General features: G+C 45.2%; 1 protein-coding gene across 1 annotated transcript in view; it reads left to right on the top strand.

The window, feature by feature from the left end:
• Positions 1–17072, top strand: part of HEPHL1 (hephaestin like 1) — a 160742-nt gene that overhangs the window by 13231 nt on the left and 130439 nt on the right. The window contains exons 2-3 of the mRNA XM_073808310.1: positions 1557–1998; positions 2521–2582. Of these exons, the coding sequence (XP_073664411.1) occupies positions 1951–1998; positions 2521–2582 (110 nt within the window). The 5' untranslated portion in view covers positions 1557–1950. The remainder of the gene's footprint in view (positions 1–1556; positions 1999–2520; positions 2583–17072) is intronic.

The following is a 17072-nucleotide window of genomic DNA, read 5'->3' as shown; positions in this document are numbered from 1 at the left end:
GCCCTAAACAGGCTCAGGAGATATGTTCACACAGGTGCAACCGTGCATGTCCCAACCACTTCCTGCCTCCCCTAAGACTGCTTCTCTCACCCGTGGCTCTCAGAGACACGTTCCTGTCCCCCTGCCTTCCAACTCCAGCCTTCCTCAGAGGGCAGGATGGCCACTGGGGCTAGAACGTCCCTTCAGGGTTACTGAACATGGCAGAGGGCATAGCCGCCTCTGTTTCTATTTCCAGGGCCCATGATTTAGGGTTGTTCAGGTTGTACTCTGATATATATGTATATATGGGATATATATGGAATATATAATGATATATATGTGTATATAGATGGATGTGTGTGTGTGTGTGTGTATACACACACACACACACACACACACACACACTCACACATACATATATTTTTTCTTTTTTTTTTGCCGAGTGCTGTGCAGCATGCAGGATCTTAGTTCCCTGACCAGGGATTGAACCTGGGCTCACAGCAGTGAAAGCGCTGAGTCCTAACCACTGGACTGCCAGGGAATTCCCTGTACCCTGATATATTAACACAGAGCTTTTTTAACTTGAGGCAAAGGTGCTTTTCCGTAATTCACACAAAGGTGTTATATAGGCTGGGATGACCCTAGCCAGCGTTTTCATTTCTATAAGGAGGCCCAACAGGCTTTAAGTAGGGGTATGACCCATTCATAGAGTTCCAAATTGCAATAGGTGTCACTGATTTCTGTATGCCCACCTTCAGACTATCAGGTTCCAGAGTGGTCTTTCTAATGTACAAATCCAATGATATTGCATGAATGAATGAATGAATCAAAAGAGTTATTCAGGAGCAAAGAGAAAGGTTGTCAAGCTGCACTGAGGATCCAGCTGAGATGAGAAATCATGAATTTGCAGAGCCGCCAGCTTGCACTGCTGTGTCATGTTCTCCAGCAACAGACCAGCAGAAAAGACAGATGTGTAAGATGGAGACAGAGTCAGAATTTTGCCATGTCAGACTCGAGGGTGAAGGGTGCTGGTGAGAGAGTAATTCTGATGACTCACCACAGTGGTGAAGGTTGCGTAAGAAGGAGCATAGCACAGTGCTTTCATCTCTCAGCTCTGCTCTGTCATTCCCCACTGTTGTAGAGAGGGCTCCTCTGTGTGGTGAAGATGGTTGTGGTGAGCCCTAGAGTTTCATCCTTCCAGTATAATTCTACAGGCAAAAGGCTGGCTTCCAGCTAGTCCCAGTTGCAGTGTTGGGAAGAGCACTAATTGGCCTGCTGTGGGTCACATGACCATCTTGGGGCCTATCGTGGTTGTGGGAGAGGAGTGGAGTACTCTGATTGGCCAGCCCTGGATCACATGTCAGGAAAGTGGGTGCATCTTACTAGAAGACCAGGGGTGGGGTGGGGTGGGGTGGGGTGGGGACGGGACGACACACACTCACCAGTGAGTAAAATTGGTAACTGTCATACCCATCTTCCCATCTTCTCATCATTCAACAAAAATGTACTGAGCACCCACCATGTACCAGGCACTGTGCTATGCTCCTTATTTTTTTTTTTTTTTTTTTTTTTTGCAGTAACGTCTCAACTTTTATTGGCCTCCTGCTTCTGCTAACTCGATGCCTCAGAACTTTGGTGCCTGAGGTCTCAGATACCACTTTGCCGTCTACAAGCCTGAGGGTGGTGGTCTTCTGGATGGTTTGCATGGAGTTGCTGCTGTCCACGGCGTCACCAAGACTGAAGTCCTCCCCATCTTCCAGCAGGCTGTGATAGGTGTTGAACTCAGCCTCCAGCTTGACCTTGATGTTCAGCAGGGCCTCGTACTCCTAGGTCTGGCGTTGCCCCTCTGCTCAGGTCTGGGCCAGCTCCGACTCCAGGTTCAGGAGGACCCCACTGAGCTGTTTCATCTGCATGGCATAGCGGGCCTCCACTTCCCTCAGGCTGTTCTCCAAGCTGGCCTTCAGATTTCTCATGGAGTCCAGGTCGATCTCCAGGGACTGGACGGTGTGTCTCAGCTCCGTGAGTGTCATCTCAGCAGCTCCTATCTCAGCGGTCTGCGAGGTGACCACTGTGGTGCTCTCCTCAGTCTGCTGGGACCAGTACTTGCCCAGCTCCTCTCGGTTCTTCTGAGCCAGCTTGTCATACTGGGCCCGGATGTCTACCATGATCTTGCTGAGGTCCTGAGGTTTGGGGGCATCCAACTCCACGGTCAACCCGGAGTTGGCAGTCTGGTTTTGCAGACCCTTTACTTCCTCCTCGTGGTTCTTCTTCATGAAGAGCAGCTCCTCCCTCCTTGAGAGCCTCGGTCTCAGGCTCTAGCTGCAGCCAGGTGACACTGGTGTCATCAGTGACCTTGTGGAGCCTGTGGATGTCACTCTCCACAGACTTGCACATGGCCAGCTCCATCTCATACTTGACTCTAAAGTCATCAGCAGTAAGACAGGCATTGTCCACAGAACTTGCAAAAATCTGAGCCCTGAGGTCCTCGATGGTCTTCAAGTAATGCCCCCAGTCTCTGACCTAGGGTCTCTTCTTCTCCAGGTGTTCCCTGATTTTGCACTCCAGTCTCCTATTATCGGCCTCCAGCTCTTCACCCTCTCCAGGTAAGAGGCCAGGCGGTCATTCAGGTCTTGCATGGTCTCCTTTTCGCCCTGGATGCCCCCTATACCCACCAGACCCCTGGCCATCCCGGTGCCCATGTTCCTGGATCCCCAGCCGCCCTGGACGCTGGTGGAGTGGGACACAAAGATCCGGGAGCCCGAGCCCCCGGCGCCTGCATAGACGCTGGCAGCGCTGGTGACCAGTCGGACCCGGTGGCCCGGTGATGCGCGGAGCCCAGGGACCGGTAGTTGGAGAAGGTGGACTGGGCACTGAAGCTCATGTTGTTTGTCCCGTGAGGAAAGAGCAAGGCCAGGACTCAGGTGCTGGGCCGTCTCTGTGCTCCTTCTTACCCAACCTTCACCACTGTGGTGAGTTATCAAAATTGGTCTCTCACCAGCACTCTTCACTCTCGAGTCTGACATGGCAAAATTCTGACTGTCTCCATCATGGAGAACATGACACAGCAGTGCAAGTTGGCGGCTCTGCAAATTCATGATTTCTCATCTCCGCGGGATCCTCAGTGCAGCTTGACAACCTTTCTCTTTGTTCCTGAGTAACTCTTTTGATTCACTCATGCAATATCATTGGATTTGTGCATTAGAAAGATCACTCTGGAACCTGATAGTCTGAAGGTGGGCATACAGAAATCAATGGCACCTACTGCAATTTGGAACTCTGTAAATGGGTCCTACCCCTATTTAAAGCCTGTTGGGCCTCCTTATAGCCTATAGAATAAAGTCTAACCTGTTTATTAGTTTGGCATACAGAGCCTGGCCCCTCCCTCACTAACGGCCTTAGCTCCCTGCCCTCCTACCTTCCTACTTTCTGACCTATGAACTCTCAGCTCGTTTCCTTAACTCACCCATGCTGGTCATGCTTCTGGGCCTTTGCTTACACTGTTGTTCCTGCCCGAGTGCTCTTCTCACTTTCTTCCATGAGTAAGTTCTTGTTCATACTTAAAGACTCAGCCCAAGTGTCATTTCTTTCACGTAGCCCAAGCCCTTTTCGTGATGAGGTGTCCCTCCACCAGGCTCCCATGGCACCCTGGGTATGTCTCTCTGATACTATATCTTATTGATATTATCTGTCTATTTCCCCCACCGGTTGGTCTGTTCTGGGAAGACAAGGGCTGTGTCTTGTTCATCTGTTCATCTCTGGCCCTGGCACATCGAGGGGAATTGATCTGATCTGAACTGACCTATGATCCACTAAGCTTTTCTAGCCATCTCTCTCTGGAAGAGACAATCCCCCACCATTTCTCTTTCATGCCCCTAAGAGCTGCAGCCCTCACTCCAAGAGGGGAAAGTACATTTCACTCCCACTGGTGTTGCACAGTGTTTCCTGCACAAGCCACAGAGCACATGTCCTGCAGAGGTAGCAGGCAAACCACTCCTTCGCTTCTTGGTCCTCACTCCTCATTATAGCTCCTAATGTACAATCTGAGAGGTAGACATCACCCAGCGTTGAGATTCACGCCTCTCCTCCAATGTCGCTGACCCCTTCAAATATGAGGGACTCTTCTATTAGGATAAATGATTTGCCAAGATGCTACTTGTTCCTGATGTAAAACTGGCTCCTGGCCAACAGTTGCCCAAACATGCTCGCTAGGTCCGAACCCGCAAGTGGGTGTGGCTTTGCTTTGCTAAGCAAGGGTCACTCTTTCACGGGAAGTTGGTTGATTTTTGAAATTCAGGAGTGGTCTGCTTCCTTTGGGGATCCTTGGTTGATGAGTACTGTGCCCCACCAAGTGGTCCAGAGAGAGTCTCTGACCTGATGGAATTGTTCTTGAACCTGGGCCACCAGGTCCTGTGAGAAGAGAGGGAGAGAGAAGGCCTGGACCTCCGTGGACCCTTGAGCCACAGGATGGCTAGTGATTGTTTTGTGCCCAGAGAGAAGGGAGGCCATTCCTGACACAGGAGTTTGCATTAAGCATCCCTCATATAGTTCTGCTGAATAGTCTAGAAAAAAAGAAATGAATTTCCAAGCACAGTTCAATGTTCTCATTAGGAGGGTGAAACAGGACAGCACTGCAAGGCCCAGGCCTGGCAGGCTTGGGCTTAGCACCTGAGCTGCTCCAGAGCAGAGGGAAAGTGAGGAGCAGCCACAGACAGTGGCATGGCTGGGAGGAGCGAGCAGGGCGTTTGGAGGCTGGAGACTGGGAGCCAGACCCAGCCTTGACGCTAATTACTTGGGAGGCCCAGGCAGGTCAGTTAATACGGCCTTGCCTCACTTTCCTCACTGTATGGTGGGAACACATATGTGGCCGTGCTCCCTACCTGAGATACCTGCTTAAGTTTACTCGATCACCGTGTGTTAGGCCGGAGTCCGTCGATACTGGGTGCTTATATCCAGCTATGATGGTTAATTTTATGTGTCAACTTGACTAGGCTATGATGCTGACTTGTTTGGTCAAACCCTAATCTAGATGTTGCTGTGAAGGTTTCTATGATTTATTCCGTTGACTTTAAGTCAAGGTGATTACGCTCCACAATGTGGGTGGGCCTCAGCCACTCAGTTAAATGTGTTAAGAGCAAAAGACTGAGATTTTCTGAAAGAAGCAGTTCTGCTTCAAGACTGAAACATAGAAATCCTCCTTGAGTTTCCAGCCCACTGGCCTGCTCTGCTGAGTTCAGACTTGCCAATGGTGTGAGCCAATCCCTTAAAATCAATCTCTCTTTCTCTCTGGGTCTCTCTGTCTTTGTCTCTTTCTCTCTCTCCTTCCCCTATTTATTCTGTTTTTCTTGGGAACCCTGACTACTACATCTACCAGTTGGGGTCCCAGGCATCATTTACTAATCTGTGACCCTGGACACATCCTTTAACCTCCCTGATTCTCAATTTCTTGATCTGTAAAATAGAGATTAAGAAATATGTATTTAAAATATCTCCATCTTGGGGCTTCCCTGGTGGCGCAGTGGTTGAGAGTCCGCCTGCCGATGCAGGGGACACGGGTTCGTACCCCAGTCCGGGAAGATTCCACAATGCCATGGGGCGGCTGGGCCCGTGAGCCATGGCTGCTGAGCCTGCGCGTCCGGAGCCTGTGCTCCGCAACGGGAGAAGCCACAACAGTGAGAGGCCCGCGTACTGTAAAAAAAAAAATCTCTATCTCTTCCCTTTGCACACAGCTCTTCTGCCTGCTTCCCTGTGCCCATGAAGGAGTGTTTGGGGGCTGAGGCATCAGAGAGGGCACAAACTGCTATCATCTTACACTGTTCAGGCCTGCCCCAAACTGCCCTGCCACGCCCTGTCAGCCCTGTTCTTTTCTCCTGATGGTCCTTCCAGCCCATCCAGTGTCTATGCTCTGGTGAAATGTGTAGAATGACTTTCCAGTACCAGCCCCCAACTGGGACCAGAAAAATCAGGCAGCCCTCTCCCCACTGCCCAAAGCTGCTTTCTAACCAGGGCTTCTCCTTCTGGTTCAATAGCGTCTCCGCCTTTGAAGTCCATATATTTGGACATTACCAGCCTCCTCTATTCTTAGGGACATCATCCTCTTCCCTTCAGACGCCCTCCCATGTTACTTGAGTGGTATGCCATCTGCCCAGACGTTTGTCTTCAACTCTCTCCTGTACTGTTGTCTTTGTCGACCTTAGGTGATGATCCATCCAAACACAATACCCATAGGAAGATGCATAAAACATAAACACACAACTTGACAAATAACAAACACAAACACAAATTAACAAATAGTGATAAAGCCAACACCTCTGTTACCATCATCCAGGTCGAGAAATTAAATACTGCCAGACGCCCAGAGGTCCCTTTCAGGTCACAACCCCCTCCCTCTCATATAAGTATCCATGATCCTGATTTGTATGGTAACTATTTTCTTGCTTTTCTTTGTGGCTTTAAGGCCTATCTGTACATTTCTAAATCCTATAGTGTCATTGTGCCTGTTTTATATAAATGGAATTATATTCCTATGGTTTTTATTTATGATTTTTCTATATGTGATTTGTATATATGTATGTGTATTTGTGTCGCTTCTTTAGCTCAATGTCATGTTTGTAATAATCATTCACAGGGTTGCAGGTAGCTGTAGTTCATTCATTTTCAATGCTGTATAGTTTTCTCCTACATCAGGGGTTGGCAAACTATGGCCCATGGGCCATGTTTTTGTTTGGCCCATGAGCTAAGAATGCTTTTTATATTTATAAAGTTGGGGAAGAAAAAACAACTAAGATTTTGAGACAGAGACCCGCAAAGCCTAAAGTATTTATTCTCTGGCCCTTCACAGGAAACGTTTCCTGACCCCAGCTGTATATGAATATACCATCATTTACTTTTCTGTTACATTCTTGAGGGGTATTTGAGTGGTCTACAGTGTTTTGGCTCCTGACAAACGCTGCTATGAATATTCTTGTACATGTTTTCTGGTACAGATGTACATATGTTTCTCTAAGGAAGGTATCTAAGAGTGAAAATATACACACATTCAAATTTAGTAGATAACTCCAGTGTTCCAAAGTGGTTGTACCAATTATATTCCCGACAGCAGTGTCTGAGAATTCCAGTAGCTCTACATCCCCAACACTTAATAATACCAGCTTAAAAATTTTTTACCTATTTGGTGGGTCTGTAGTGTTGTATCATTATCATTGTAATCTAGTATTTCTCTATAAATGAAGTTTATTGGACATATATTTTTTTTCCTTTTTTTGGCGAAATACTGATTCCATTCCAATATATTTCCTATTTTTCTATGGGATTGTCTGTTTTTTCTCACTGATTTGAAGGAGTACTTTATATATATATATATATATATTTTTTTTTTTAAATAAATTTACTTATTTTTGGCTGCATTGGGTCTTCGTTGCTGCTCAACGGGCTTTCTCTAGTTGCGGCGAGTGGGGGCTACTCTTTGTTGCAGTGCGCGGGCTTCTCATTGCGGTGGCCTCTCCTGTTGAGGAGCACAGGCTCTAGGCGCACAGGCTCAGTAGTTGCGGCGCACGGGCTTAGTTGCTCTGTGGCATGTGGGATCTTCCAGGACCAGGGCTCCAACCCGTGTTCCCTGCATTGGCAGGTGGATTCTTAACCACTGCACCACCAGGGAAGTCCCTACTTTATATGTTTTGGATACAAATCGTTTCATCAGTTATGTATGTCCTGATTATGTGGCTTGCCTTTTCACTCTCTTAATGGTATCTTTTGATGAACAGAACTTCTTAACTTTAATGTAGTCAAATTTTATCAGTGTTTTCTTTAACAATTAGTACATCTTATAATTGTTTAAGAACGCTTTCTTCTCTAAAGTCATGGAGATATTCTCCCATTTTATCTTCTGAAAGCTTTATAATTTTGCCTTTTACCTTAAGGACTTGGATACATCTGGAGTTGATTTCTGTTTAACTTATACGGGTAGCTAATTGTCCCAGTGGCACTCACTAAAAAACTGTCCTTTGCCTGCCTCTATCAGGTATCAAGTGCTTATATAATACAAAGTTCTTCTGGACTTTATTGTATGGGTCTGTTTGTTGACCCATGTACCAATCCATACTGTTTTAAATATTATAGCTTCATGACAAATCTTGATATTTGGTAGTACAAGTCCTCCATTTTTCTCCTTCTGGTTCTTCTCCTCCTCCTCCCACCCCCCCATCCTCCTTCCTCTTCTTCTTGTAGCACATCTTGGCTGTTCCTTTCCCTTTGCATCTTCACATAAGATGGGAATTAACTTGTCAAATGTTACTAAAAAACCTGTTGGAATTTTAACTGGAATTGCATTGACTCTAGAATTGATTTGAAAGAATTGATATCTTGTAATATAGAGTCTTCCAGTCCATGAACATGGTCTATCTCTTAATTTAATTCAGTTATCTTTAACGTCTCTCAATAAGTTTGGTAATTTTCTTTGTTAAAATCTTGCACAACTTTTGGTTTATTTATTCCTATGTACTTCATATTTTTTGATGTGCTTATAAAAGGTAGAATCTGTCTGCCATAGATACAGATAATTTTTCTATGTAGTTTCGATTTTTTGTGAAATGAAAAATGAATGAATGAAAAGATGTTCATGGCATTCACCTCACCTTTTCCTCATTTACCGGGGTCAGTGATGGCTCATCAGTGAGAAAGGGATGTGTTTTTCCTTTATGGAAGGTACCCTTCTATGGACTTACAACAGTAATAACCAAAATTTGATCAGCACTTTGAAATGTGTTTCCTACCTTATTATCTTTTAATATTTATTTATTTATTATTTATTTTATTTTTGACTGCACTGGGTCTTAGTTGTGGCATGCGGGATTTTCGTTGCGGCACAAAGGATCTTAGTTGTGGCATGTGGGCTTTTAAGTGTGGCATGCGGACTCTTAGTTGCAGCATGCATGTGGGATCTAGTTCCCTGACCAGGGATCGAACCCGGGCCCCCTGCATTGGGAGCGCAGTCTTACCCACCGGACCACCAGGGAAGTCCCCCTACCTTATTATCTTATTTAATGCTTGTAACCATCCTGAAAGGTAAATATTTTAATTTTCATTTCTCTAGTGAGGATACAAGCTCAGAAACATAAAAAGACTTGCTCAAGTTCATCTGGCTTTATTTAGCTCAACTTCAGGACTGTTTACTTCAGTCTGGTTCTCTTTCCCCTACCCCCCTGTTGACACCTTTGAAGATATGGTGTTTTGTAGTATCTGGTCAGAGTAAAATTTGGGAAGCTAGAGATGAGAGTAGGCTCAGAAAAACAAACAAACAAACAAACAGCTTACATAGATGGACTAGACTTTCTATTTTCTATTTAACAGTGGATACTATGTTCTCTTCTATGAGGAACCATAATTCAGTCAACAGATCTTAATTCTTACATTTGAATTCATATATACTTTCAATTACTAAATTAGTATAAGTTCTAATAAACAATTAAATTTTTTCTTATTAATTTGGAAGAAACTTGAGGGTATCTCTGTATTTCTGGACTGTTACAGAGTTTTAGGGAATAAATATTGCTGAATGAATGCATTTTTCTCCTGTTCTTATAATCTAGAACCCTTTCGCATGGAAGCTAAATATGTAATATCTTGAAGACCCACCAGGTGGCGTTCCAAGACTGCCTAGTGTCAGTCGTACTTGCTGAGAAAGAATTCTGGACACGGAGACAAGGATGTGATTTTTGGTTTGAAAGGAGAATGGAGAGAAAGAAGAGAAAACACCTTTGGTCTTGGCATCCTTTGCATTCACAGTTGAGCCATAGTCTGACACCTCCTGTGGTTTTATTTAGGCTTCTTTTTTTTTTTTTTTTTAATATTTAGGCATTTTTGACTCCCTCATACTTGATGCATTTTCTAGCTCCTCCAAGTCAGGGCTCTCCGATTTTTCTTTGTACTCAGTGAGCAGGTCCAGCACACAGTAGGAACCTGACAAATTTTTTTTTAACATCTTTATTGGAGTATAATTGCTTTACAATGGTGTGTTAGTTTCTGCTTTATAACAAAGTGAATCAGTTATATATATACATATGTCCCCATACCTCTTCCCTCTTGCGTCTCCCTCCCTATCCCACCCTTCTAGGTGGTCACAAATCACCGAGCTGATCTCCCTGGGCTATGCGGCTGCTTCCCACTAGGTATCCATTTTACATTTGGTAGTGTATATATATGTCCATGCCACTCTCTCACTTTGTCACAGCTTACCCTTCCCCCTCCCCATATCCTCAAGTCCATTCTCTAGTAGGTCTGTGTCTTTATTCCCGGAGCCTGACAAATTCTTGATCTGAGATGACTAGCTCTGTCTGCAAGTCTGAACCCCTATAACTCTTCCCTGAATTAGGCTTCATCCCCCTCTGTTCCCTCTCTGGGCTGCTGGCATCTGCTGCCCTGGTATCACGGTTGGATCCTCTGGGCCACCCTTCTGTTCAGCAATCCCTTCATGAGTCTCTGGTGGACAGTTAGTCCTATTCCCCACAGTAACTGTTTCAGATCTTCGGTTTTGTCCTCAATCCTTCCTCCTGTTCCTTACCACCCCTCCTTTCAGGAGATAACCCCTCGCCCCCCATCCCCTCCAATTCACAGATAAAGAAAAAGACATCTTGTGGAGATTCACTCAGCTTCCTAACTCTGCACCTTTGAATCTGCTCATCACTCATATTCCCATCTATCCTCCCTCTGCTCTCCTCCCGTGATGCTAGAAGAGTTATCTTTTCTTTCGGCCAAGGTGATTCTGTCCACCCACACTTTCATTCTTTCCTTTGTTCATTTATTTACTCATTCTTCAAAAAAATTTTAATTATTACTACATGCTGGGCTCTGGGAATGCAATAGTGAGTAAAACCAGCAAGGTCCAGTAGGAGAGACAGCTGTTAAATGAATAACCCACCCTCTCTTTGAGGTAGGGTCAACATTTTCATGCTACACTGAGATGTGCTAAGAAAACATGGCTTTTTAGTTCCTATAACTGATATCTCCTCCTCACCAGCTAGTTGTGGTAACTCAAGTTTAGACTAAGGAATCAGACCAAACATACCTGGGCAGGCAATGCCCTCTGATATAGCCACCTGTACCTGCTAGGGATGGGCCCTGCTTGACCCTAAAAGAAGGGCTTTGCTGGGCACAGTGGCAGGAAGGCCCACCAAAAGCCTGGTGATTCTGGTTTCTCGTGTTACACTGTCATTCTTTTTGTGGTTTGGCTTCCCCCATCGGCTGTGTGAGGGGAGCAGAGGGGAGGTCTGGGTGAGGGCAGAGTAGATGTGTGATACCCATGAATTTTGGGAACAATGGAAGTGGAGCCCAGTAGGTTTTCAGGCCAGGTTCTTGCCCCAGTTATTAAATCCCAGGTGTTACAACATGAGGATTAGAGTTAAGAGGGAAGCCAAGCGAGTCAGTGACTGAGGGGACTCAAGTGTGAGGAGGTTGTGAGCAGACAGTGGGAAGACAAGGGCTGGCTGAAGGGCTTGAGCTGAGGAGTCAGGATCTGCTTCACAGCTCCCTCGTAACCTGTCATCCACATTTGCAACTCCACCATTAGCTACTTCTGTTTCAGCATTTCATCCTGTGTGAAAAGGGAAATGGAGTATGGGGGAAGAACTGCTCTCAGCTCTTATATTCTTTTTTTTTTGGGCCATGCCTTGCAACATGTGGGATCTTAGTTCCCCAACCAGGGATCAAACCCGTGCCCCTTGAAGTGGAAGCATGGAGTCTTAACCACTGGATAGCCAGGGAAGTCCCAGCTCTTGTATTCTTACCATCAGATTCAAATAATGTTTGCTGAGCACTTTTGAGATGCCAGAGACCATGCCTGCTTTCACATCCTGCTGTAGACTGAGTGCATGTGTCCCCTCCAAATTCCTATGTTAAATCCTGACCCCCAATGGGATGGTATTAGGAGGTGGGTGATGAGGTCATGAGAGTGGGCCCTCACAAATGGGATTAGTGCCCTTATAAAAGAGACCCCAGAGAGTCCCCTTGCCCCCTTCCGCCATGTGCGGACATAGAGAGAAGGCAGCTGTCTATGAACCAGGACGGGGGCTCTCACCAGACACAGAATATGTGATGCCTTGATCTTGGACTTAACCAGCCTCCAGAACTGTGATAAATAAATGTTTGTTGTTTAAGCCAGCCTATGGTACTTCTTTTATAGCAGCCCAAACAGACTAAAACATACATTTAAAAAAATTTTAATTCCTACAACAACACCATGAAGGTGGCATCATTATTTTGGGGATGAGGAAATTGTGGTTCAGAGAGGTTATCCCAATCACACAGCTGGAAAATGGTGTCCAGGCTCTGGCTCTGAGTCCAGTGTTCTTTCTCTTGCATCACATTGTTTTCACAGCAAGAATGTGTCAAGTTGTATATATAGAAAGGAAGTCCCAGAATATGGGGCCAAGATGAGGTAGAAATACCCCAGTGAGAGACAAGGTAATAAAACCTGACACACAGTGATGAGTGAGGCTCCTCCAGCCTCTTTCCCTGAACACCTCTCAACATGCAACAGCAGTCACAGGAGACAGGCAGTTCTCAAGTCTGGACAGTGCGGCCATTAAGGGAGGCATTCAGAGCTGGGTGTGACCCCAGAAAGGCTTCATGGGAGGGAGGAGGAAGAGTGAAATGGGCGGCTGTGGGAAGGCATGAAAACCACAGCAGGCTGACGCCACTGTTTTATCCGCTGCCGGCCCCATTCATGCCCCCTCCATGACTCAGAAAGTCCTCTCCACTGAGAACTCTTATTACACCCACAGCTCCCAGGCTTATGAATTTCATGGAACTGCAAAATTTTAAAAAATTAGCTAAAATAAGGCCGACAACATTTTATTTTGCTGAGAAAGAACAAAAATCAGCAAAGCAATAAACCCTAACCAAAATCCACTCTTTCTAGCATGGCATTAAAAAATTTAACACCAAGGTGGGAAGGATTAATCACAAAATAGCCTTATACATTGAATGCATTTGGCTGAATGAACATTAATACAACGTCCTATTTTTCTCAGTTTATTGTGGATTGGTGGAGACGCCTGTGGACAGATGTTTGGGAGTCTCTGCATTAGACATCTCCCCATAGAAAAATCACTGAGTCCCACTCTTAACTGCTCATCCAATCCATTCATTTGATTGGTAAATGATGTGATTAAACATGGATATGAGAGATACTTAGGCTAAAAGGGATCTTTCCAAAGTGTGTGCCATTAAAGGCAAGTCCTTTCTGGGGTAACATCTGAAATCCTCGTGGAAAGTAGTGGAGACAAGTGTCACATTTCTCAGATGATGAACACCATCCATTCTGCTCCCAGACCCAGGTCTCGAATATGAAAGATTCCAGGACAGGTTTAAGGAAAAGAATGCTCAACCCAAAGTGATAATGTAATTGAAGCTAACTTAATGGGGACCAAAACCCAGGGTCTGGACTTCTGACTGAAGGAGGCAGGTTGAACACATCCATTCATATCTACTCCCTCTTGAAATCTCTCTAAATTAAGAATGGGAAGAGGACTTTAAAAAAAAAAGACACACACTCTTAAGGATTAATAGAAGAGAAAAGAGATGATAGAAACAAAGCTTTGGAAGATGGAAAGGAATGGAGCTAATTCTGGGTCAGCAGAAGAGAAATTCTGGGGAAGAGCCAAGGACCCATTTAATGCCACAAGACCCTCCACAGACTCAGACATTCGTGGCACCAAGTCCTTCTGGAAGGAGGGGTAAAGGTGAGGCTAAACGTTGGAGGATTGGCTACAAGTCTGTTTAAGTAGGTGTTAGACTCCAGATGCCCTCCTCCACCCACAAAGTGAGGCAGAAGATAGGAGATTTATGCTCTGAAGAGGCCAAAGGAGAGAGTCCTCCAAAGACATGGTAGTGGCAGGGCTACCATGTAGAAATTGGGGGGCATAAACATAGTATTAAAACAACTACAACCCAATGTCTGTCAAAAGTATGTGTACATACGTCGACTATGAGAGAGATTATTTGAAATTGGGAAGGATTGAGAACATTCTAGTTTTACTGTTTTTTCTATAAATGGGCCATCCTAAGACTGTATAAAGAGTTTTTAGTTCTTTTTCTGTTTTAAAGCGTTGCATTCTTCCAGTTTCCCAATGTTTTCTATCACCTTCTATTGTTTCATGCCAGGGTCTCTTTACCTTATGGCCCTCAGGTGTTCTATCTGGAATATTACAAGGCCTCAGATACCCGTAGTCATTGGGGAATGAGCCTGTTGAAGTCTCTCATCATCTTACACCTCTTCAGACACAGGTTCTCAGTGTAGCAGGAATGATATTGCTAATAATACTTTCCAGACTTCTCCACAGTTTGGGTTCTGCATGTGACCGAGATGTGCTTTCTGAGACTTGGATGACAGAAGTGAGGAATGTAGGTGGTGGCCGTGTGGAGAGACTGGATCTTCCTGCATGCTGTGGTGGAGCATCTGTTCTCTGGTCCCTGCTCCATAGACGGGAAGTGCGGACAGCAGCAGCGGTGGGGTTTCTACTAGAATAGTCTCATGGTGTGGTTGTGTGTATCTCTTGGATGACTTGTCCTGAATTTGTAGCAGTCAAGCTTAGTTCTGTGTCTCCCAGAAATAACTCTAAGTCATTCCATAACAAATCCCTTTCCACTTAAACTAGCTGGAGGGGAGGAACTCTGAGGGCCATCTCTCTCTCTCTCTCTCTCTCTTTCTCTCTCATGTTCTTGAATCTCTCACTCTGGGCAAAGCCAGCTGCCATGCTGAGAGCTACTCTGTGGAGCAACCCACATGGCAAGGAACTCAAGTCTCCAGCCAGTAGCCAATGAGGAACTGAGGTTTGCCAACAACCACGAGAATGAGCTTGGAAGCAGAATCTTCAGTTCCAGCCAATCCTAGGGGTGACAGTAGCCCTGGCTTTCACTTTAACTAGCTTCTTGTGAGAGACCCTAAGCTGCTTCCAGATTCCTGACAATCAGAAACTGTGTGAGATAATAAATTTTTATTGTTTAATGTGCTAAGTTTTAGAGTAATTTGTTCTAAAGCGGTAGATAACAGATGCAGATTACAGTTCCTGGAGGTGGTGAGCGGCCATAACAAAACCCTAAAATGTGGGTGTGCCTTTGGAAGCAGGCTGTGGGGTTTTTTTGTTTTTTTGTTTTAAAGCTATGGTTTTCTTTTTTTTTGAAGATGTTGGGGTAGGAATTTATTAATTAATGTATTTATTTTTGCTGTGTTGGGTCTTCGTTTCTGTGCGAGGGCTTTCTCTAGTTGTGGCAAGCGGGGGCCACTCTTCATCGCGGTGCGTCGGCCTCTCACTATCGCGGCCTCTCTTGTTGCGGAGCACAGGCTCCAGACGCGCAGGCTCAGTAGTTGTGGCCTAGTTGCCCCGCGGCATGTGGGATCCTCCCAGACCAGGGCTTTAACCTGTGTCCCCTGCATTAGCAGGCAGATTCTCAACCACTGCGCCACCAGGGAAGCCCAGGCTGTGGGTTTTGAAGAGAATGTTAGTGAAAGCATTAGGTACACGTGGCTTGTAGAATTTTGGACTTTGAAGAGGCTGCTGCTGAGGGCTTAAAGTAAGGAAAGTCTTATTGGAAATTCAAAGAAGAAAGGAGATCTTCATTACGTAGCAGCAGAAATCATTAGGAACACTGTTGCCTGCAGCAAGGTTGAAAGTAGAAAATATGCTTAATGAAGTGATCTATTTAATGAGATTTCCAGGTAAAGAGTGGAAGGTGCCTCCCGATTTCTCCTGGCTGCTTATTGTAAAATGTGAGGGGAGAGGGAAAAATCAAGGGAAGGACTGTTAAGCAAAAAGAAGCTGGGACTTGATGGTTTGGAGGATTCTCAGCCTCTCCAGATGGCAAATGGTGCTAAAACTAAGAAATGGCTTCTAAGCAGAGATCAAATCCAGGACACTGCCAGGAAAACCTGAAGATGAAGCCAAGGGCGTGACTGTAAACCTTTTGTTAAGGTCTTAGAAATATCAAAGATATTTCGCCTCACAGTACCATTTCATCAAGCAAAAGACCCTCTAGAAAGACTAAGCGTGTGCCTTACAGCTCCTCTCAACCAAATAATAGGGCTTCCAGGAAGCTTAAGAATGTTGTTCCTTAGGGGTCTCAGTAGGAGGCCAAGGTAGAGGAGGGCTCATCTCAAAGAGATTTGTGAGTAAACCCCACTCCTGATACCAAATTCTGGATCTGTGTGTGTGTAAGGGGATCTGTTAGAAGAACATGATCTTATGCAATTGTGGGAGCTAGTTAAGCAGTCTCTGTAAGGATGATTACCATCCTTTTCCTTTTCATTTGATGCTGATGCTTGGGAGGCAGTTGGGACAGGCAGATGGATTTAAAGGGGAGGAAGACAAGAACAAGCTGGCACCCACAGAGCGAGCTGGAGCCCATAAGGATGGAGTGAAGCCCAGGAGTACCTGTTGCTTTTGATCTTGATGGAATGGGTATCCTGCAGCAGCTGGGGCTGAAAACACACACACACCTGGCCTGGGAGTCAGAGACTCTTAAAGGAGTCCCAGGCTTGGTAGCAGTTGAAACGGCTTCCTCATGCCAATGAGGTGACCTAGCAGATGAGTGAGAAGGCGTGTGAGCTGCATATTGGCTGCTGCTCCACTTCCACCCTCCACATCTTGCACCAGAGTCTCCCTTGTGGCCCATCGGTACTGGAATCATACAGGAAAAGGAATTCTGGGAAATGTAGTTCAGCCGAGCCAAGCTGACACATTACAAAACAACCGCATCGACTTCTTATTTTGAAGAATTTCAAACTGAAGATGATTTTTAAAATGCAGTACGATGAACACCAGTATGCCTTTCATCTAGACTCATTAATTGTTTTCCTCTATTCACCTCTCAATATTTATGTATGTTGCTGAAACATTGGAAGGTAAGTTGTAGGTTTGTTGACATTTTTCCTCTAAATACTTCAGTCTGTATCTCTTAAGAACAAGGACATTCTCTTCCATAACTTACATAATTACATTCAAGAAATTTAATATTGGTACAGTAATATTATACAACATATAATCCATATTCAAAATTTCCTACTCGTTCCAATAATGACCTTTATACCTTTTTTGTGGATCAAT

This window comes from Tursiops truncatus, chromosome 8 (assembly GCF_011762595.2).
Source record: "Tursiops truncatus isolate mTurTru1 chromosome 8, mTurTru1.mat.Y, whole genome shotgun sequence".
Classification (NCBI taxonomy): Eukaryota; Metazoa; Chordata; class Mammalia; order Artiodactyla; family Delphinidae; genus Tursiops; species Tursiops truncatus.
This window is presented reverse-complemented; position numbering and strand designations above follow the sequence as displayed.